This window comes from Nanorana parkeri, unplaced genomic scaffold (genome assembly GCF_000935625.1).
Source record: "Nanorana parkeri isolate BGI_ZX_2015 unplaced genomic scaffold, ASM93562v1 scaffold1071, whole genome shotgun sequence".
NCBI lineage: Eukaryota > Metazoa > Chordata > Amphibia > Anura > Dicroglossidae > Nanorana > Nanorana parkeri.
In genome coordinates this window covers 285,394-308,167 of record NW_017307339.1, presented here as the reverse complement: position 1 = coordinate 308,167, position 22,774 = coordinate 285,394, and the positions used below count along the sequence as shown (strand labels likewise).

General features: G+C 39.9%; 1 protein-coding gene across 1 annotated transcript in view; it reads left to right on the top strand.

The window, feature by feature from the left end:
* The window catches only part of MCPH1 (microcephalin 1), a 238,927-nt gene that overhangs the window by 17,102 nt on the left and 199,051 nt on the right, over positions 1 to 22,774 (top strand). Inside the window, exons 7-9 of the mRNA XM_018567597.1 lie at positions 49 to 138; positions 3,077 to 4,378; positions 20,576 to 20,688. Coding sequence (XP_018423099.1) covers positions 49 to 138; positions 3,077 to 4,378; positions 20,576 to 20,688 — 1,505 coding nt within the window. The remainder of the gene's footprint in view (positions 1 to 48; positions 139 to 3,076; positions 4,379 to 20,575; positions 20,689 to 22,774) is intronic.

Genomic DNA, 22,774 nt, shown 5'->3' with positions numbered 1-22,774 from the left:
AATTTTTTTTTTTTGTTTTTTTTTTTGTTTTTTTTTTTTTTTTTAAAGCTTCCCAGATGTCGCAGACAGCGTTTGACTTTTCATGCTCTAAACCATCACTTGAAAACACTCCTTCGGTCCTGACTAATAGTTCACATGGTATGTTATAATGCTCTGTACATTTCATCTTTTAGTATATCTGCCTTGGTTGCTCTGATATTGTTCATTTAAACAATAATGAAATGCATTTGCTGCTAAAGGAGACCTTAACAGTCGCATTTTATGGCATGAAGATTTAATTTCTGGTGTGCAGGAAAGCAATATAACCAGTCAAAGAAATGTTAATGTCCCAGCATATACTATCCAGCTATAACATCAGCATTGTAATAGGAATAGAGCTGCAGCTAACGATTATTTTCAAAATCGATTAGTTAGCTGATTATTAAATTCGATTAATCGGTTATATCGGATACATTTTTTTTTTTAAATGGCTCCAGTGATAGGACTATTAGTTTGTATTGTGATTGTAGTCCATCACAGGAGCAAGCTTGGAGCGGTGGAAGTAAAAAAGTGTGGTGTGCAATATAGTGAAATGAAAAGTGTAAAATTATACAGCAATGAATGCAGAATGGCACCGGCTATAGAGGAATAAAAAACCCAGCAATTGTACATTATACAGCACAATGCAGAATACCACCAGCTATAGAGGAATACAATAAATCCCAGCAATAGTACATTATAGCTGGCAGTATTCTGCATTGCGCAATATAATGTACTATTGCTGGGTTTTGTAGTCCTCTATAGCTGGTGGTATTCTGCATTGCATTGTATAATGTACTATTGCTAGGTTTTGTAGTCCTCTATAGCTAGTGGTATTTGGCATTGCACCACTGTATAATGTATTATTGCTGGGATTTGTTGTACCCTATAGCTGGTGGTATTCCGCATTGCGCTGTATAATGTATTATTGCTGGGATTTGTAGTCCTCTATACAGCGCAATGCAGAATACCACCTGCTATGTAGGAATACAACAAATCCCAGCAATACATTCCGTGTATAATGTATTGCTGGTATTTGTAGTCCTCTATAGCTGAGGTGGGGAGGAGGTGCGGCGCGCAGCTTGTGTGGAGCCGTGAACAGGGCCAACTAATCAGAGGCCGATTAATCGATGATTGAAAAAGTTGACAACTTTTTAAATAATCGATTATGTCGATTAGTTGTTGCAGCCTTCCGTCCGCCCTTCATTTTCAGCAACTTCCTGGATTCGGTCACAATGTCCGGCAATCCATGCCAGATTTATGTTGGTCCCTGGTGCTTTGCTGACAGCCTATGGTTTTCCACAGGGCTGCAGCCAATCTGCTCACCTCTTCCCCTATTTAGCGCACTCTCTCACTTGTTGCTTTTCGTTCAAGCAACAATTCTTATGTATTGCGTCGGACCCCTTGTGTTTCCTGTAATTTCCTGTGCTTTTATACCTTTTTGGATCCCTGCTTTGCGTTGATTCTCCTGTGGCTGCGATCTCCCTGTTGGCTATTCTCCCTTTGGTTGTGATCTCCCTGTTGGCTATCACCCGTTTGCTTGTGATCTCCCTGTTGGCTATTTCCTCTTTGCTTGGTTCTTGTGTTCCCATTTATTGTAGTTCCTGTGTGCTGGTCTTCTACCTTGTTTGTACATTCCCCCCTCCATCTCTGTGATCTCTTCTGTGTGCCTATACTTGGCACATTCCCCTAGTGCTATCCTTGTGCATGGCATCTGGTGCATCCTTGGCCGTGCTACGCATGTCTCCCATTGCACAGCTTTCAGTGTATTTGTGTTTGAGTCTTCCTGTACATTCCCCTGTGCATATCACCTGAAGTGCCTGTAGTTCTGGGATATGTACTTTTTCCTGCATGTACACTCTGTATCTTAGCCCTGTACTCCCACCCTCCCTTGTGTGCTTATTCACAGTACACAGCGTGAGCTGTGATTCTTGTGAGATCCTGCTTGTCCTACTAGTGGATGGCCATCGTCTCCTTCAGTGAGCTATTGCACCTGTCCTTCCTGTGCATCTCTTGTCCTTGTGGGTATACTTGTGTGTTCCCTTCTGTTACCTGCTCCCTGTGTCACGCATGTTCCTTGCGTCTTCCCTCTAGTGCCTCTTTTTTGTACCTTGGGTCCTGTTTGCTCCCTGTGTTTTGTCCAGTGTGCTGTGGTCCCTGAGCACCCACTGGCACTGTGCCTGCACGGGTGTGTCAGAGAGCCGCAACCTGGGAGCTCCCCCGCAGCTCAACATCCACAACATCAGTGGCTCTGGTGAAGACCAGGCGGCTCCTGTTGTATCTCAGACAACAGGCTCCGTAAGAGTGGTGACACTGAGTGGTGCATTTTCACAGGGCTGATTGAAATGGTACCAGTACATTGAGGAAGTACATCTTCAATAAGTAAACTTATAGATTACAAACTTTTAAGTTGATATGGTTATTAGGAGTGGGATAGAACTTTTTAAAAATCAATATAGAAATACTTCTTAATGTTTAGTTTTTGAGCATAGATACTGTCTTGGAAATGAACCTGTCATTAATCAGTTAGACAGTGGAATACAGCTGTATTGAGAAATAGACAACAGAAACACCAGTGTCAGTCATCAAGATATTTCTGCTTTATTAAAAAAACAAGTCTCCATCTATACATTAAAGCGTGACAAGATCCTGATCAAGACACCGGACTTTGGGGCTAACAGTCTTATCAGTCACGAGAAACTGTCAGCCCCATTAACAGAACAATTTATGTATTTTAGACAGTCACAATGTATACACAGTAAAAGGAGGGGGTATCGGCCTCTCCTCCTATAAAATATTAAATTAACTCCTTATCAGATACAAAATGGAACCTGGACAATACACATTTCTAATACAATACCCTTTAAGAACAATTTAATTTTGGCCTTGCTGAGGATCGAACCTGGTTACTTAGGTTTATGAAAGTTTGCACATCATTACTCTTTTTATGCATCATGATTTTGTAGGGACACCATTTCTTTTATAGAGATGTAGTATTGTATGTTCTGTTCTGAGTAGGTTAACAAACAATAAAAGATGTTTTTGGTTTTTTTTACAGAAAATAATGGCAATATGCTTGACACTAGCTATGATGAACTGTTTGGAAGTCTAGAAAAGAGAGATGAGATTGCTTCCACCTCAAGCAACAAAGAAACAGATGATGTACAAGGAGAAACAAATTTACACTTGGATTGCATTACCTTGTTTCCTCTTAAAACTAAGGCATCAACATCTAGTCCTGGAGTAGTAAAGAAACGCAACTCTGGTTCACGCAATCAAAGGAGGGGTCGAAAGTCTCAGGTTATATTGAAAATGATTGATGCCAGCGCTGATGATAGTGGGAGTGATGTGTTTAGTGAAACACCAACTGGAACAAAGAAAGATCGAGCTTTGGATAGTAGGTTCATGACAAAACCTTGTATTACAAACACTGATGTAGACTGTACAGGTCAATTCAATGTCAGCCCATTCACTGAAACAAAAGGCTGCAAGTCTTACAGCCCAAAAGCAGCTGATTGTATAACGAATAAGGATTATGAAAGTGATTCCTTTGGTAAACCAGACCATAAAAAAACTGAAACATCTAGCTTGGAGTCTCCATGTACAGCAAACAGGCTTATTAAAATGTGCAAAAATAAAGGCCGAACTAGAAGATCAAGTTGCCTTGACCTGGAATCTGAAGTTCTATCTACTAAAAAGAGTATAATCAAGGAGCTGTCCAAATCCAATCTGTCTCTCTCAAATGTTGACTCTGTGGTCACAGTTTCTGATTATGATGATTTCTTTAGTTCAAATGAAGTTAAAAGCAATCAAAGCAAATTCAGTCGATTTTCCTTGACTTTAAAGCCTCAAAGGTCACCCAGTCCTCCTCCACTGTCTTCAAACAAAAACAGGACTGGCAAAAGGAGAAGATCCACAAATGTTGTGCAGCAGGATTTGTGGCAAGCGAAGCAACGTAGGACTATACATGCATTTGTTGATTCCAATTCAAGGGCAGTAAAAAGTCCTATCCAGGAGTCTTCTATGTTTCCTACCGCTGAGAAAAAGGATGCAAGTTCTCCAAACTGTTTAATACTGAATGCAGTGGAATCTTCCTTGAAAATGACAAATAGGGTAAATAGTGCAGAAACACATTTACTGACTACAAAATCAAATGGGAGTCATGAAAGATTAGAGCACAACTCTGAGACCAGTGGTAATATGGCTTCTGAGTCAAGTCCCTCCAATGGACTGAAGAAAGATGCAAATGCAGCAATGTCTAATGGAATAAAGAAGGAAGTTGTTTTTAAAGAAGGTTTAAGTCTAACAAATGGTCTGGCCCCTGGAGAACATGGAAAGCAGATGATCAGCTTACAGCAAAGTACGTGAGCCATGTTATCTTACTCTTTGGAAATAAATGAATCTCATCTCTCACCACTTGCTGATACAGTTTTCTAGCGTTGAAAATAATGGTTCCTTTATTTTGGATGGGTAGCCACTGATAACAAAGAGACAAACCACTGCTGAAAGTATTGCAGAGGTTTCAAGAGTGGTGTTAAGTCATTAATGTTCATGAAAGTGTTTTCTTTTTGCCTCTTTCTTGTAAGTCTCGAATGTTGGTTTACTTCTTGATATTGAGAATATCTGCAACCTGTATATTTCATTATGTCACTGTCTATCCAAACCAATAATATTTTACTTGATATCTCATTTCTTTGACCATGTACCAACTGCTGCTGATTAAAGTACAGACTGGTATTGTGATCCTGTAAAGTGTTGTGGAAGTTGTACATTAGGGCTTGTCTACATCTTTGTGTGCTATATTTTAATCTCCTGCTGGTTTTGAGGAATGGGGCATTTTGCACCTGAATAATGGTGTTGTCATGCAACCTTTACGCTGCAGCATGCTGCATTTTAGATATACTTGCATAGGTTGTAATGACAGGTTTTCAGTTTTTGGCGCAAAGGTCTGAACAAACCCCTAAAGCCGGGTATACACAGTTCTATTTTGTTCGTTCAACCCGCAGGCTGAACAAAATAAAACCGATTCCGCCATAATTTCTTCCGAGCATTCATCGAGGAATCTCGCTCTATATGCATTAGGGATGCACCAGTACTGTTTTTTTGGTATCAAATATGAGTACCGATGTTTTTTCTTTTCAGTACTCGCCAATACCGAATATCGATACTGGCATCCGTGGGCGGGTCATGAATCGAAAACATCGGCTTCAATTCCCTTGTGACGCTGCCTAGCAGCAAGTGAAGCCGGCTTCCGAGCCAATCAGGAAGCCTGGAGGCGGGTCATGACGTACCACCCGGCTTCCTGAATGGCCAGGAAGCTGGCTTCATGCTCCATCATGGCACTGCCGGTCAGAGGGAGACATCCCTCTGACCGGAGGTACCGGTATTAGGGGTAAGTATCGGAGTAAAAGTGCAAATTCTCTGTATCGATACCGATACTAGTATCATTTACAGTGCATCTCTAGTTTGCATTGTATTCTGACAGAATTTTCCAACAGGCTCCTTCGATCAGCTGATCGAGGGATGCCGGGCAGAAGGGTGCAACAGTGGCAACCATGCAGCGACTTTTGGCTGGTTCATCAAGAACTGGCCGAAATTCGAAGCATTTATACCTGGCTTTAGGGAACCTTTCAGGATGGAATATGGGAGATGCCAATGCCTTTTTTGTAGTTGCAAGCACCAGGGCTGATAACATAATGCTTGCTGCTCTTAGTGAGTCACTGATTTTACTGGCATACTGGTTATCCATCAGTTGCTCACTGTAGTAGTAAAACAAGGATAACAGCGACAGTTCTATAGATTGCACCTTTCTGTCAAGAAATGCTTCCTTTAGGGCATTTCCACGCCGATCATAATTTAAAGTGGAAATTTACATAAAATATAAAAATTGTGTGAACAGACAGGCTTTTTATTGCAGAAGAGACCTATTATGTCTCTTCTGCAATACAAATTCTTACCTGACTGTTCTCAAACTTGCTGAAGATCAATGTACAGTTTTACAATTTCTGCATCTGCTGGAATGAATGTCCGTAGATCCCAAATCTGACCGGGCGAAAGCGTCGGTCTCATCAAGAGATTGGGAAAACATATACCTGCTACTGTGCTATACAGTCATATTTTAGTAATTAGATGCACGAAAGAATGAGCCTGGCTGCATGATATTTAAAAGATGTTTTTTATTGCTCTGATTCTAAAGTTAAGTTTAATTGTGTTTTTTTTAATTTGGGGTTTAAAATATACCTGTTAGTTACTGGAGGGATGAGGTTTGGTGAAACGGCAATGATGAAAGATCTGGATGTACATGATCATAAACTTGACAGCATGCACTGTCCTTATCTTAAGGGCCTGTTCACACCACTTCCAGTGCGTTCCAGCAGCAAACCATGCTGGAATGCACTGGTTCGCATGCTGTAAAGGTTCCCTGCGTTCTGGGGGTGGGAGGAGGAGTGGGAGTCCATTCAAGTCAATGGCATCTGCAACCATGCCCCCCCCCTCCTGCATCAGAACGCGTGGCACAGCAATGCCCACATTCCAGTCCAGTGGGATCGCAAAAAGTAGTACAAGCACTATTTTTTGCAATTGCACTGGACTGGAACGGGGGAGTTGCTATGCCACTCGTTCTGGTGCGAGCGATCGCACTGCGAGAGGGTGGCATGATTGTGGTGCCATTGACTTGAATGCACCGCCAGGTCCCCTCCCACCCCAGAATGCAGGGAGCATTCACAGCATGAAATCCAGTGCGTTCCTGCACGGTTAGCTGCTGTAAAGCACAAGACATGGTGTGAACAGGCCCTCAATGTACAGCCTAAGTTCTGCAGTGTACCCCAGAATTCAGGGATATCCTGTTACGTCGACATCCATAGCTGTCCTGGTTGCATTGTGGCCTAATGGTTCTTGCTCTCCTTGTGGGCCTGGTCAGGTCACCTGTTATGAGCAATAGAGTGACAGTCATTTGGAAGGGGCAGGCCACATCATGACTTTAAAATGTTTAGCTGCTGAATCCAAAATATAGCATCTAGATTTTTGAGGTAGCAGGGCACTGTAGAAATAAGAGTGATGTTTCTCCCACTTGCAAGAAACAAAAGAAATAAGTATGACATACACCTGTATTAGTAAGCTCTTAAATAAAAAGGCAGCCCTTTTTTTTTGTGTGTTTAAGGTGAATGAAAAGTCTGTGAATTTTCATTTCTTTATACAGTAAACTCCCCATTATCCGGCATTCACAGAGATTGGTGAATTCCGGATAAATGTAGTTTCTGGTTGCTTGAGAGTTACTATTAAAAAAAGGGCACACAATCTTTTCCAGGATAATACGTGCTGCAGAACAGTGAGTACACAGGATTTTTATTCTGGTTAGATGAATACCGGATAACAAGAGTTTACTGTAGTACCTCTAGTCCCGGAGGACGAAACATTTTAGTAAAGCAGGGTGGGGAAGGATGAGTGGTGCATATGTTTCTTTTTCTGTAGGTTTTATTCTGTTTATAATAAGAAAATTGTCGATTTTATAATTGTATTGACTGAAATTGTGGTATGAATGTAATATGTTAAAACAAACTGATAATGAGATTATGTATATCAGTACATATTATTATATTCTAAGCTGTGACAGAAATAGTAAAAAGCTGCTGCCCATATACAGTAAGGGAGTACAGCTGACGGCTCCTGTATGCCAGTCCAAATAGGTTTAAAATCCAGTTACTGTGATGCAAAAAAGAAAAAGTTTAACTTTCCTTGAGTCATCCAAATCCCCCTTCATTTGTGTCTCACATGCTTCACCTTTTAGACACTGCAGATCACAGTGGGAGGATTTCTAAAGCACAATCCATTCTGTCAATGCAGAGATCAGTGGGCAGGGCTATGTGTGGCCAGCTGCTGATTGACAAGCTACTGGCTCGTGAATTAGCATTGACAATCTTGATAGCCACATCCCTTCCAACATTTTGTCATCCCACTGTAGCACAAGCAGCCACATTTTACAGTCCCGAAGGTGGCCGAGTAAGAAATTAGGATCTCTGTACTCCATAAAATCTTTTTCTTGGAATCCTCTGAGGGACACAGGTCCTTCCCTTCTGTGTTTTATGACCATGCCCTCAGTACTGCTTTGCTACAAATCTGAGGCATGCTTGTTGTGGGAGAGATTATCCTGCCTCGGCTGGCCTGCAGTTTTTGTTTGCCAATGACCAATTCTTTTGTAGTTCCTGCAGTGTGGTGTGTGTATGTGTGTGATGTTCTCCCTAGAATTGTTCCTCAGCTCAGGATGGATAAAAAAAAGTCAGCGGATTTTGTTTATAAAAGTGGTTGGGTTTCAGTAAGCAATTACTGAAATATGGAAACCTTGTGCAAAATGTTATGGATTCTAAATTTTCAGTATTTATTTATTTTTTCATTGCCATCTTTCAGGCTTTCTCTTTTCTTTTAGTTTCAGCTTGTGATCCTGCCAACTTCTGCACAAGGGTGATGGTGTTCATTCACTGTTGTGTACTTGAGGAGCAGCGTTGCTACCCTAGCACAGGACTACAAAACACTCCTCTCCTCGTATTCATATGCAGGGGGGTGGTAGTTGTCATTTTGAGGTAGCAGGGGACAATGCTAAGTGAAGCAGATGCAAGAGCACAGGAAGTTAACAACTCCACAAGATTTAACATGTATTTTTTTGTACTTGACTAAAAGCCTTAACAAAACACTTTCAGTTAAATTTATAGAACATGAGAGGCAAATAAGAAAAGTTCATTGTCAGGGTATACCCTTTTAATAGTTAACATGTATATCCACCCTGAATATTGTGTGTACTGGGGGAAACACTGTTTTTTTTTGTTTTATTTTTACCATAATGGTCTAAAAAAAAAACTTAGTGACATTAAAGTCCAATATTTCCCCCGCCCCCCCAATGTTAATGTTAGCACTTAGCTTAAATGATGTCTCTTAATCCGATCTTCTTCTTTCCTGATGTTTTCATCTGTCCCTCCAGCGGTGCGGCGGCTCTCCGATCCAGCGCTGACTCATCTGTCCTTGCTGGCACTTCCTGTCCCGCGATGTCTGCATGCAAGTCCATAGACTTACCTTGTGTGTCTACTCGTCTCCCATCCGAAAATCCGAACTGCGCAGGCGCCCGCCCCAAAATGCTATGCGGCCGCCCGAGCAGTTTCGGATTTTCTGACGGGAGCACGTAGAAGACAGGGTAAGTTTTAACCGCTGTTAAAGCGGGTTTTGTTAAATTTTATAAAAAACTTTTTGCATATATCTACTGCTTGCTAGCAGTAAATATATGCAAAAAAAAACCGGAGGCTTTAGAAAACCCTTTCACCATTTTGAAAGACTACAGAAGCAAAGGAATCTTTAATAATTACTAAATCTGTAATGAGGCAGATGAGGATGTTTTCATTAATTTCAGTATTTCCTTGTGTTTCTATTGGTCCAATCCCTCACATCTTTCAGTTTTATACATTGATGTTGCACATGACATTAAGAGATTAATAGGTAGATTTAGATGTGGATGAGTCTTATCTTAGCTTTTGCATGAAAAGTTGTAATAGAAAGTACACCCTCTTTTAATTCTATGGTTTTAAGTATCATAATAAAAATCATCTGGTTCTTAGCAGGTCTTAAAATTGGGTAAATGTAACCACTTATATATAATCTTCCTCACTGTAGAATGATGGTCTTTAAGTTGTTTGGAAGTAGCCTTAAAACGCTACCCAGATTGATAGGTAGCAACAATTGCTTCTCTAAGGTCAATGCTGATGTCTTGCCTCCTTGGCATTGTGGTAGCACACACATGAATGCTTCACACCAGCAAACTGCTAAAACTTCAGCTTTTACAGCGGTAGTCACACTTGCTAATGATCAGTTAATCAATGGCATTTCATTAGCAGCACTTGGCTGGTTAGCCTCTTAATTTCTATGGAAGCAGGAAGGGTGTACTTAGTTTTTCACATATAACTTCCCCATTTTGGCTTTGTTTTTAAAATAAATAATTACATGGTGTAATATGATATGTGTTTGTTGTTCATCTGACATTGTATTTACCCAAGACCTGCTATGGACCGCAGGATTGTTCATTATGTCCCGGTACATAAAACCATAGTATTCAAAGAGTGTACTTTCTTTTTCACACCACTGTAAATTGAGCTGATTATATCTCTATAGATCATTTTTACCTTTTTTGTTTTTACTGAATATATGCTCAAGTTACATTTTTCAAGTGTGCTAGAGCCCAATGTAACATTATATATAAAACTTGCATCTCCTGCAGTCTTTTTGCAGCCATGCAAGCACCCTTACCATGGCTGGTTGACATTTCTCAGGGTGGGTCTCCTGATGTTGACAACAGCGGACCATGTCTGTGCAATAAACATTTAAATGGCCACTTTGGAGAGCTGGTGACAGTGGAGGACAATTATGAGGTAGGGACAGATCACTGTTATCCTATAACAGGTAGTGCCTGAACAAGGACCTTCATGGAAGGATTCACTAATATTAATTCAATGAAAGCTGTTGAATGAAAAATATTGGAAATTACTTTTGAAATTAAATTAACATATTCAATCTTATGAGATTTTAGTGATTGGGTTTACATATACTTTAAGATATATATTATCTGTAAACGTCAATTATGTCAATTATGAAGTTTGTGTAAATGCCTTGGTTTTCACAATCCCCCGTTCTGTTTGTTTTCATTGTATACTTTTTATGTCTAATAAAATATATTTTTTATCTATTTTCTATGTTGTAGTTTTAGTTCTATTATTTGCCAAACCCCAATATGTTATGATTTCCTTACCGCAAGAAGCAGTGCTGTGGTAATCCCTGAACGTTTTAGAAATAGCCTGTGAGGTACATGTGCTGCTGGTGGAGGACAAATACATCAACCGAGGGATACAAGAGTACTGAAAAAGTTAGGATTCACCTCTTGGTTCATTGTCTTTGCCTTTCACTTATGAAGGGAGTAAAAATGCAAATACACATTCCTTAAAGGCCTCAGAGCATGTAAAAAAAATTAACTCTAGATGTGGGGCTACCCCCTCATTGCGGGGGTTAAGTTCTCATCTTGGTCTAGGATCAGATACATTCACCTGATCCGTGTTGACCACTTAACTCTTTCCCCCTCGGCTCTGGCTGAAATGCCCCTTGGCACCCTTATGTCTAGCGCAAGTCAATGGACGTGATGACGTCACAGATCTTTAGACTGCCGGCGCATGGGGGAGAAGAGGCTTTTTTTTAACACCAAAATGAGCACATAGCTTTTCAGTGTGGGGGTAGCCCCACTGCAGGAGTTATTTTGTACATGCCAGAGTTGTTCCTTAAATTAGAACTAAATCTGAAATTGATTGATTAGTAGTTCACAATAATAAACTTTTTTTTTCTTTCTTGTAAAAGCTATTAGTTATTGATCTGAATCTTCTGGCAGCAGAAATTTCCATTCTAGGTTTAGGATCTTAATCTGTGAAATGTGAAGCAGTAACACCAAATGGCCGTTAGCTTGTGGGCTACTTGCACACTTATGCATAGGTGCCTCTCAGTAGGAATTTGCAGCTTAAAATTCTTTTCTGATCTCACGTAGTGATTTATAGTTTTGTACGTCAGGGAATGTCCCCAGTTAATTGCATTAAAATATTGTTCATTCAGATTTCTAAAATTCTGCTGGGTTCTGGCTGATAACAGTTGAGCTTTTTAAAGTGTCTTTCGGGGCAATGAGAAAATTGTCATTACAGGTTGAGATAATCTAGTTTATGAGAAATAAAGCCCTTAAAGCAGAGAATGATTGCAGCCTTTGTCAATGTTGTATTGTATCTGCCCCTTTTTGGGAGATTTGTTTTATTTGTGTCTGAAAGGTGTCTGACAAATCTCCATAAAGGGTAAACGGACCACAGTAAAAGCAATGGGGGACAATTCAATCAAGTATTTGCAACACTTTTCTGGTGTTTGGCCATATTAGGAAGTACTTTTCCAAATGCATAAAAGCCATGTGACAGTTTTCTTGCTATTTCAGATGTGAGAAACAAAGTGATGGTGTTTTTATGTAGAAACAGTTTTGCATTCTGGCACTATGGCTGTGACATTTACTAATACCGCCATATAGGTGATAAGAAAACTGGAGGGGCTAAGACCTCTTCAATGTTCAAGTAAATGGTATCACATGTGTAAGTATTGTCACAGACAATATTCTATCTGAAATTTTATTGGGATCATATGTTACCTTACCAACATGGATAGGAGAGAGGTGTCTAAAGATTGTGTGAGACACTAAAGATTGTGAGAGAGTTCCAGGGAATGTTTTTCGTGGAGTGGATTAGGGTTAGAACCTCTCCAGTTTCAGCTGCTGTCTGTGTTCCCTGTGGTAATATGATTAAAAGAGAAATGTCACCAGCACACCAAACGTCTTCAAGGAAAATCAATCGTGGATTTATTGAAAACTCATGTGAAATACACAAGCGCTTTCGGGACCCCACAGGGTCCCTTCATCAAATGAGGAGACATTACCACAGGGTTACAATAATTAAGGTTTGTTGCACTCCTTACCGGAAAGCCCCATGTGTGGGGAAGGGTGCTCGGAGTGAGTTTTCAATAAATCCACGATTGATTATCCTTGAAGGCGTTTGTTGTGCTGGTGACATTTCTTTTTTACTATCTGCAACTTGCGGTGCCATCCGCAGTCACTCAGAGCACCCTTTCCAGTAAGGAGGGCAACAATCCTCCTTTATTGTAACCCTGTGGTAATGTCTCCTCATTTCCTGTCCAGGTATAGGGTATCAGAAAGCACACCTTTGCCATGCAGTTAACAATAAACTGTTTAAAGTAGAACCCTGGCTGGAACACCGCCAAAAGGTTTTCTGGAATGAAGAATAATAAAAAATTAGACAAATACTATATTACAAAAGTGTTTCACCTTGACAGGTTTTTTTAATGTAATTGTTTAAGGAACAGTAAATGACGAAATACTGTATGTTGACACCAAATCTTTTCCCCAGTCTTGGTCCTTAATAACTGAACCCCAACTTATTTATACTAGAAAATGTTTTAGTTCATGCATAATAACTAACTGATTAGGCTTTTTTTATAGCACTCCCTCGGCCCAGGTGCAAGTTTTGTCATGTCTTAATTTACAAGGGCAATAGATGAGGTTGTTCCCCGGTGTTCCTAACTGTCCTTTGAACCAATGGCACAAATTATCATGAAATATTTTAAATGTACTGTTTCCCCCCATGTTGACCAGCAGTAATCTGTACAAGCATACTCTACAAATTATAGCATTCTTCTCTTTCCTTTGCGGCCTTTGATCAGCCTCACAATTTTATTTTAAAAATGGTCAAGTTTTTTTTCTTGTATTAGAACTCGGTTTAGCAGCAATGCTAAATCAGAGGTTAAAAAAGAACTATGAGGTGAGTGCTTTTCACTCACCTCATAGTTCTAGCTGACCTGTGACAATGAGACTGTCGCAGGTCGGCTCAGTAGATCGGGAAGTGAGCGAACACATACCGGAGGGGCTGGATTCCCCGCTCCGATCCACCAGCGCTGACTGGCGGAACGGGAGGGGGCGGGTACAGCTGGCTCTGCCTCTAGATAGGCAGAGCCAGCTGTCACTCACGCAGCTGGGCGGATCTCGACATCGATGTCGGGATCCGCTGCGGCGTCTCAGTATACCGCGCGCTGTAGCTCGCGGTATACTGAGCTTAGGGTGACGGGAGGACGCTAGTTTGTGTCCTCCCGTTACCCTAAGGAGAACTATGGGGAAAAGCCCTAACCCCATAGTTCTCCTTTTAATGAAATAAAAATGCCCTAAAGTGTGTAAATAAAATGCATGTTGCTGCCTAAATGTTCTTTCAACATAAAGCTCCAACCAAATTCTTTATTTTTTTTTTTGCTGCCTTGGATAGAGTTGGAGAAGGGCTAGAACCTCTGTTTGGGTTTTTATTGCTACCAGTGTCTTTCTTGGATAGATTTAACCTCATTACTTGCTTTGGGGACAATTATCACAATTACCATTATCAATGGGAATCCAAAATGTTATGGCTGTCACCAGGACAGAAGAGGGGAAATCCATTCCGGCTACCATAAGTGGGATTTTTGCTCATTGATAGATTTTCTTTTAGCTGTTTCTTTCTCCTGAACCAGAAATGCAGGGAAATCTAACCTCAATGGGGACAGACTGCATAAAAAAAAATCTGACCAAGCCCTTGAAACACGGAACATTAAAAAATAATGCTTTGAGCATCAATAAAAAGATGCCCTGCCTTTTATTGTGTCGACAGTACTGAGGAACTCAGTACCTGGTGTTCTAGTTACTCTTGTTTGGACCAGCAATTGGGTAAATATCACATTTCCGGTGCTGAAAAAAAAATCTGAACATATTTCAAATAAGGTTGGGAGTGTTGGCAATGATAGTGAGATATCCTTCACACTACTGAATGATGTCCAAGGAAACCCATAGTTGATTACTGCTAGCTGCCATATGTCTAAATTACGCTAAAATAGCTGATAATATAAACTATGCCAGATATTTACATTTCTCTAATGGTATTTTTACACATACTTTTTATTGTTAAAGGTTATGAGTAGTGCTTGCACTGAAAGTAACACTTTATAATTCTTTCATCCTTGCTTCACAGAGTCCTCCATCTTTTTAAATATGTCTCATTCTTGAGGGATTTTTATTTTTATTCCTGCATTGACTTTTTCTATAGTCATGTTGCAGTGTGTTTCTTAGCAGAAAAGATATGACTTTTTTTAGCACAAAGAACATAAGGGCAAACAGAAGACTTTTATTGATTCATATTAAAAGCCAAAGTAACGAAGCAGCATCTTCAATGTAGGCATGCAGAGATGTACAGCACAGTGGGATAGTCATGTAATGGGCTTTGCATCCTGAGGCTCTTAATAACAGACTTGGATACATCTTTTCTTTTTCCAGTTTTAATCTGGATCAATAAAACATTTTTTGTGCATTTTACTTTGTTGTACTAAGAAGCTTTATTTTCTGACGTGCGGTGCAGAGGTGCACAAAAATTAAGCCTTACTTTCTCTTGGTGGGATCTAGTTTTTTATATGATGCTGCCATACACGTGGGAGGATGAGTGTGCACACAAGAGGGAGAACTTGATGGGGCATGACCTAGGAAATCTGCAGGGGAGATGCATTGTGCTATCTTTTCTTTCTAATACTTGTGATTTGTTTTTGTGTTTTTTATATACAGAAAATTGATTACCCCAGCTACATATTGTAAACCTTCTAAGTGTATTTTTTTTCAAATGCATGATCATTTTTATTAACCCCTTGCCGTCCACTCATTGGAAAAAAAACGGGCAGACGGCAGATGCTTCCCGTTTAGTTCATGTAATTGTACGTCATTTTGTTTTCTGGTCGTGTGCGCCCCCCCCAGGATACCGCCGGGAGTGTAAACAGCTGGTACTTCAATGGCCTGACTCCCCCTCCAGCCCAACGAAATAGTGAGCCGCCCCAATGCGATGCAGTGCGTTCCGGCCAGCACCTGGACGGAACGCACTGCATATGGTGTGAACATGCCCTCAAGGCAGAAACAATGTCTATTACTTCACTTCCACCTTTTAGCTGTCATTTCTCTGGCTGAGAGCCAGAGAAGAAGCTGATGAAGCAGACCTCTGCTTCATCAGCTTCTTTGGGGGGCCCTAGGTGACATTACGGGTCTTAAAGACCCCTGATGTCTCCATAAAGAGGACCTGTCATTGTTTTTTGGCTATCCCATAGGGGCTTTTTAGTCCCCTATGTTATAGCAATCAAGTTAAGTGCAAAAAAAATGAGTCTCATAAGTCTCTATATACACAGTGGGAAGTATAGCACACAGTGATCTCTATATACATAGTGGGGAGTCAATGCCCCATGTATGCGTTTATTCACATGCAGATGATAGGGATTGGTTTAAATTTTTTAGATTTTATTTAACTTTTTTTTTTTTGCTTTGTAATATTTATTTTTCATTATTTGTTATTTTTTACTTTATCGCCTTTTTTTTCTTCTATTTTTATGTATTTACATTTTTATTATTTTTTCCAATTTAATGTTTACATTTTTAAGTGTTTATATATTTTATTTTTCTCTTTTTTTTTACTTGACTTTATTGCTATCACACAAGGGTAACAAGCCCTTGTGTGATAGCTTTAGGAGGTGACATGTTCTCTTTATTGACCCTGTCAACTCCAACACAGGAGTTCTAGCACAGCACTGTGCTATTTCTCCTGTGACAGGAAGGCTGCATTCCTGTGTCACTACACACATGGAGCAGAGTAGAGAACCGTTCTCTGCCCTGCTCTGTGCTCTGGAACCTAATTTGCCGTGGTCATCAAACCCCCACAGGAGGGGGGGACCCCGAAGACTACGGCAAAAAGGAAGCCCACATGCAGAGACACAAGCAGCCGGGAGCAGTACACGGCCGGCCACTGGACATAGAGGGGAGGGGAAGCGTGATATCACCGCAAAAGTCGCAGTGAGAACAATAATTCTAGGCCCATTAATCACTGATTACACTAAAATGATGAGCGGTAATAGCTTTTAAAGCGTCACCTATGGCCAATTTTGGGCATGGTTGTTTTTTGCGACTTTGCGGCCACACTCAATTTTAAAGCTTGACATGCTTGGTTTCTATTTACCTGACGTGACCCCATCTTTAATATTTTACAAAAAAATTGAGTAATTATATGTTTTATAACATAACAAAGGGATTTTTTTTTCAATTTTCGGTACTATTTTTATTATATAGTCAAAACTAAAAACCCATAGTGGTGATTAAATACCACCAAAAGAAAGCTCTATCTGTCCCTAAAAAATGTTATAAAATTTCAGTATAGCGTTGCATGCCGAATAAATGTCAGTCAAAATACCGCAGGCTGAATACTGAAAAATGGTTAAGTGGTTAAAGTGCACCTGAGCTACTGAGAACTGCCACTAGTTTAGTGGTTGATGAGCTTTAAAAACGAGCCTGGGATGTCCTCCAAAGTGTACAGTATATATATTAAAGTAAACTCAATTGCTAAAATCTCATTTTAAAAGTTATTTTCTAGTTTTATTTTATTGAAATAAAACATGATGATCTTTCCTTGATGGTCCTATTCAGTGGGTTTTGTTATGGGTTGACAGCTGTCTCCAAACTACTTAACAAACTAGTCCTGCGATGTCATCCTGTCAGTCTACCCCAGGTGGATACTACAAGTGATCGTGCCTTTGCAGGTTGGGCAGGCAATGTCCACCGTCGTCACTGTCAGGAAGACAGTACAGGGCAATGATGTGGGGGTCAATGCTGGAACAGTTGCGCGTAGACAAGAAGTGGCTGAAATAGGCTCGGGAAGATCAGCGGCACTGAGATGGGGGGAGGGGGGGAAGGGAAAACAGTATTTTATGAAAAAAAGCCATAGCAACTGTTTGATGCACATTGTTTTATCAAAAAAATCCATCCAGTTTGCATCTTTATCACTGTTAAAGTGCAATACATTGTGCCTGCAAGTACTTGCTGTTGTTTTTGAATACGTTCCCATTTGCTTTTGGATGACTGAATTCCAGGCACATGCTGTATACTGACTTCAGGCCTTGATTTCTGACTAAGCACTGGTTAATCTTCGCCCCCCTTCTGCCATTAATCCCCTTTCATTTGCCAAATGGTATAGCTCTAAGTTGGGTATATGTGGGGAGATTTTCAAACGCAGGTTCATACGAAAAATCTCAACATTCAATAATTCCATCAGAGACTTGACAAATGTAATTTGAAATTTCATTTGATTTTGATTTAACATTTGATTTTGGAATTAATTAAGTTTCCAATAGGAAAACCACATTCACTGTTAGCGATTCATTCGACTGAGAAAAATTATTCAACATGCTCCTTCAACTTTTTTAAGTCACTACAGTCAAAATTTGTTCGATGTGTACCCTACTTAAAGGGGCAATGGAGGTTTTAAAACTTTATAGCTCTGTCAGGAGGAGCATGGCTTTATTTGAACTTTTAGGCTTTAGGTCTCATTAACAACATAGGCCTAGGGTTCCTTGTCCATCTTGGGCACAAGAGATCTCAACTGAAGACAAGTGAGGGTGTACCTGTTATGTTCCATTTAACATGTGCTTGTACAGTTTTGTCCACATGTTAGGATCACCATTGATAACTCCAGGTTTGAATTTTATTAATTCTAATTATGGTCTTGATTATAGAAACAGCACTGATTTTAACCATCTGAGATCTATTGGGGGAATGCTCCATGGTTTTCTTGGTACCCAACTGTGGTGCCATCAGCAAGGTGATGCTCCAGACTGGACTCATCGCATATGTTTTACAGATACACTGCAAGAAATACACTGACAGCCAAACCTTAAAGTGTATCTCCAAATAAAGCAATTTCATATAAAGCATAACCCCCCCCCCCCAAGTACAAGTAGTAGTCCCAACCAGATATATATTCACATTGTTTTGTACAAAGTGAAGCAGCATTTGTCTGTTTAATTTTTCAGTGCTAGTTTGCTTATTAGGTTTACTGAAGAATAATGCTATACACTATTTGTATTACTAGCTCAAATAATTATTAGTATTTTCTAAAAGACCTCTGTTCGGATTTTTACCCAAATCTTTGGATTTTAGTTATCCACTGGATCTCCAACTTTAACAATTCTCACATTAGCAATATTTCAGGTAGAGCAGTGAGATATTCAGCTTTGCATATGTTATTTATCCAGTGCATTATTTGGGGAATGTTCATTTTTTGTTGCTATAAGGGTTAATACTGATCCTTTAAGAACCTGTGCAAACAAAAGGTAAAAATGGTATGTAGACCCCATGAAAATGTAAGACATGTTCAACATATTTGAACAGGCAAACAATAGATTTTTATTCAAACAGTGCCTACAGATAAAGGTGATATACTAAGGAAAAGTTGCAGTTTCAATAAATGTTCAAGCAAAAATATCAATAGATGTACTGTGGTCTAAAGCTGCAATTGCCCTGTTTAGAAAAAAATTCATAACTGCCTACCAGGCTCTAACATGGACTTTGTGACATTTTTGTCTACTCCTCCATGCAAAATTCCTTCAGTTGTAAGATGTTTTTGGTACATTACCTGTCCAATTTTAGGCACACATTTTTATTTCATAGCAAAGCATTTCCCTGTAATTTTTAAAATGTTTACAAAATGTGTGCACCCATGTGTATATATACCACAAAATACAATCAAAGTCTGCTTATTAAACTAATATCACAATACTGTGACTATTATTTAACATAGAGGAATGGTAAAGCTCACAATAAATGTATGCATTTACTTTAGGAGAACTTTATTCCCTTTCGACGCTACATTGTGACATACACACACACATGGGGGAAAAACGCTTTGCGTAACTTGGGTTGAGTAGGGTAAAAGGCAAATTAGCACAAAGGTGACTTTTTTAACAGGTTCAAATTCAAACTTTGAAGCGCATTGTGTTCACTTACTTGAGCATTTATTGCTTGCACAGTTAACCGCAAATGTCATCCAGATCATCCAACATCATTGTTGCGACCTGGGAATTCAATATGGGTGGCAATATTTTTATCTTTTTTTCTTAATGAGGGTAGGGGTGTTTACATCTGGTCAGTGGAGACCATATCCAGATCCCCGTACAGTTGTGCTGCAGCAGATAACTATAGCAGTGAACGTGACATCACTACTCTTCCAATGTGTACACTAAGCAGTAGCATAGTGTGTACTTCAGCTTCTATGGTGCACTCATAGGGCACGAACTGTAGAGATATCAGCTAATTGTTTCAGCTCCTGGGCTTAGTACAAAATGCTGGCAGTTCCAGCCTGAATCCCTGCCGGGATCCATGGTAGTCACTGATTCCCAGTAGCAATTTAATATGGTGCTGGGGCAAATAGCCACTCTCAGGACTCAAGTGGTTAATAATACCAAAGAGAACACCAGACCTCAGATATCTGGATGTAAATAAAACTGGTTCTGAATAATCCCTATGAAGGTTGTTATAATTCTCACCTAATCTGCAACACCAGATTCTCATTTCTTGGTTTGGCAGTGGTGGTAAATATAGGAATGTCCTTACATTTCCCATGTGACATTTGGATTTTTGTTCCAAAAACAGCGGATTGGGTTTTCACTTTAAATTTAAAGTTGTGTATATTGGCTTGTTTCATGTCTGACAATTAGGGTTCTTATTTCCTCTTAGCCCTGCCACCAGCAATGATACAGTACCAAAAACAGGAAAAGCTGATTGATGGCTACAGCTTGCTGCATGTAATGACATGTAAATAATCCAATAGCCTGTGAGCGTCCTTCCCTGTTATCTCTCATCCATGGAAATATTACACTGGAAATATTGTTAATGCAAAGCTAGCATTTGCCCTCGGGCTACCCCTTTATCTAGTACACTTTGTGTCATGCTTGGTATGCTTGGTCATAAACCCCGAGACATTTAGACATATATTTTTCAGTGGACTTGCATATGATCAGAACAAGTGATTAACATGTCTATTTTATACACTTTAAGTAGTGCAAGAGCTTACAGACTGGACTTTTTGATCACTAATTAGATGTTTCATTTAATTGATTTTAGGCCCTGAAAGTAGAACTTCAGGCTCAGATGCGATAGCTGGTCTGTCTAAAATGTTTAATGAACAAAGAAATAAATGCACCAAGGAATCAAGGAAAACAGAGAAAAGCAGAAAGGTCAGTTGAACTGTAAATTACTTTGATTGGTCCTTTTTTAGTGTTTTGCTCAGCAGTGGATTTTTGAATGTGTAGCACAAATCTGTATTGATTTGCTAAAGTACTGAAGCAGTTGAATATGTCGTTAATGCCTACAGCTTATTGACTTGTCTCCTCTGAACAGCAGTGGCAGAACTGTGAGCATAATTTCTACATTGTATGTAACAGGAATAGAGGTGAAAAGCATAAAAAATATATAAATGCGTTATTACATTCATATTCAGTTTACTCGATATACACTGGTAGATTGGTGTTCAGTAGCCATTTTTTTTAAAGTGTAAATACTTACCATCTCTGATCATTGGCAAAGTTAGTTATGTGTAAAACAAACCAAGTGACTGCACTGCAGAAGCTGAAGACAAAATGAAAAATTCCCTAAAAATGCTTATAAATGTTGAACTTCTGAAGGTAAAACTGTATAGTAAGATTAAATCACGTTGGCATTAAAATGTGGACTGTGATAACAAGCTTTAGGTAATGTAGTGCGCACAGATCTGAGAAAACAATTCTATTCAGGATGAAACAGGCCCAAACTAATTGTAAGATGCTGCTCCGGAAACATGAACTTGGCATGCTGATAAGCTGGAAGGCATCAGTGGTTTAAAGGACATCTAACCCACACACATTTTCACCCTGACATTGTATTTACCTGGTATCAAGATTACAATGCCCCTATGATTACATACTTAATTGAGCGGATAATGAGAATTGGCAAAAGCAGAAAATTAATTTTAGTGAAAACTGTTTAACATGATCAGTAGATCCAACAAGATAGGTAGATGCAATGATATGCAGATTTTGACTTCTTCTTTCTTGCCAACTGATATTTTTGCCTCCTAATTCTCCCTATCCGTAAATTAGTAGTTCAGGTTGATCATCACATTAAAGAAGCAATAAAGAGGTGGAATTGCAGGAGCCAAGTACAACTTTTCCAAGAAAGCTGACTGTATCTCTGGATCTGTTTGTATCTGGTATTTTTCTAGTTAAGCTATCTTTCATTTTAAAGCAAATATAGCCACAGACTAATTATTTTCTTCACTCAGGCTGGTCAGTTTCTCCCAAACATTATAGATTTTCTGTCTCAAGGACCAGTTTTCCACCCTGCTTCTCGGTTTCTGGCTTTTAATGGCTTGGTTGTTTAAGCGAGGTCCTGAGAGATAGGGGCCTGCCTGATTCAGGTATCCCAATGTTTTTAAAGGCTGGAAATTTCCATCCCAGGAACTACTCTGTGGGATGAATCCTTTTTTTTTTCTCCAGTCTGGGTCAACATTTGGCCTTAATTACCATTAAGGGTCAAATCTCAGCCCTAGTGATTCTCCCCTGAAATTTTCTTTTGGTGAGCTTGAGTAAGACAGACAAACAAGCAAGTTGTAGGAGCGCTACTAACCTGGGAATGCTGATGTTTAGTGATGTGTGAAAAAACTGACAATAAGCCTTACAGTTAAAAGGCAGCTGATGTGTCAGGAGGTGTCCTGGTGTCTAAGTGTCAGAAACCAGGGGAGCAACCTAAATCCAAAGATGGATGGCTTCAGGTGTAGGTAGTGACAGGTTTAGGAGCAGTGTGAAGAAATTTCACAGCCCACGTACTCGGCTGGCCAGGCCGAGCCGCAGCGGCTTAGGAAGGGAGAAGAGGAGAGTTTTAGCAAAGGTGAGGGCTCTCAGTGCGGTACCAGCTGTGTGTTTGAAGGCACAGCCTCTTTCTCAATCCACAAAACGATACTGATGGCGGGGAACTGGAGATTTTTTAAAACTGACATAATGGGAGGAGTAGAGGCTGTTAGTCTCCTTTGATAGGCCAACAATCGGGGAGGGAGGGGCATGGGGACACCCCCCCCCTGGGGGGACGGGCAGAGCGGAGTGAATTATGATGGGAGAGACAAGCTACGGTTTTGCTGTCTGCTGAACGAACTGTGCTGATGTTCGGTACTGAAGTTGAAAAGTTAGTTTTCTTATGTTATGTCAAAATAATTGTTAGGAACACGTTATAATGTCTGACCAAGCCCGGAAGGCGGAATCAATTAATTAGGAAACTTTTTTTAATTATAAA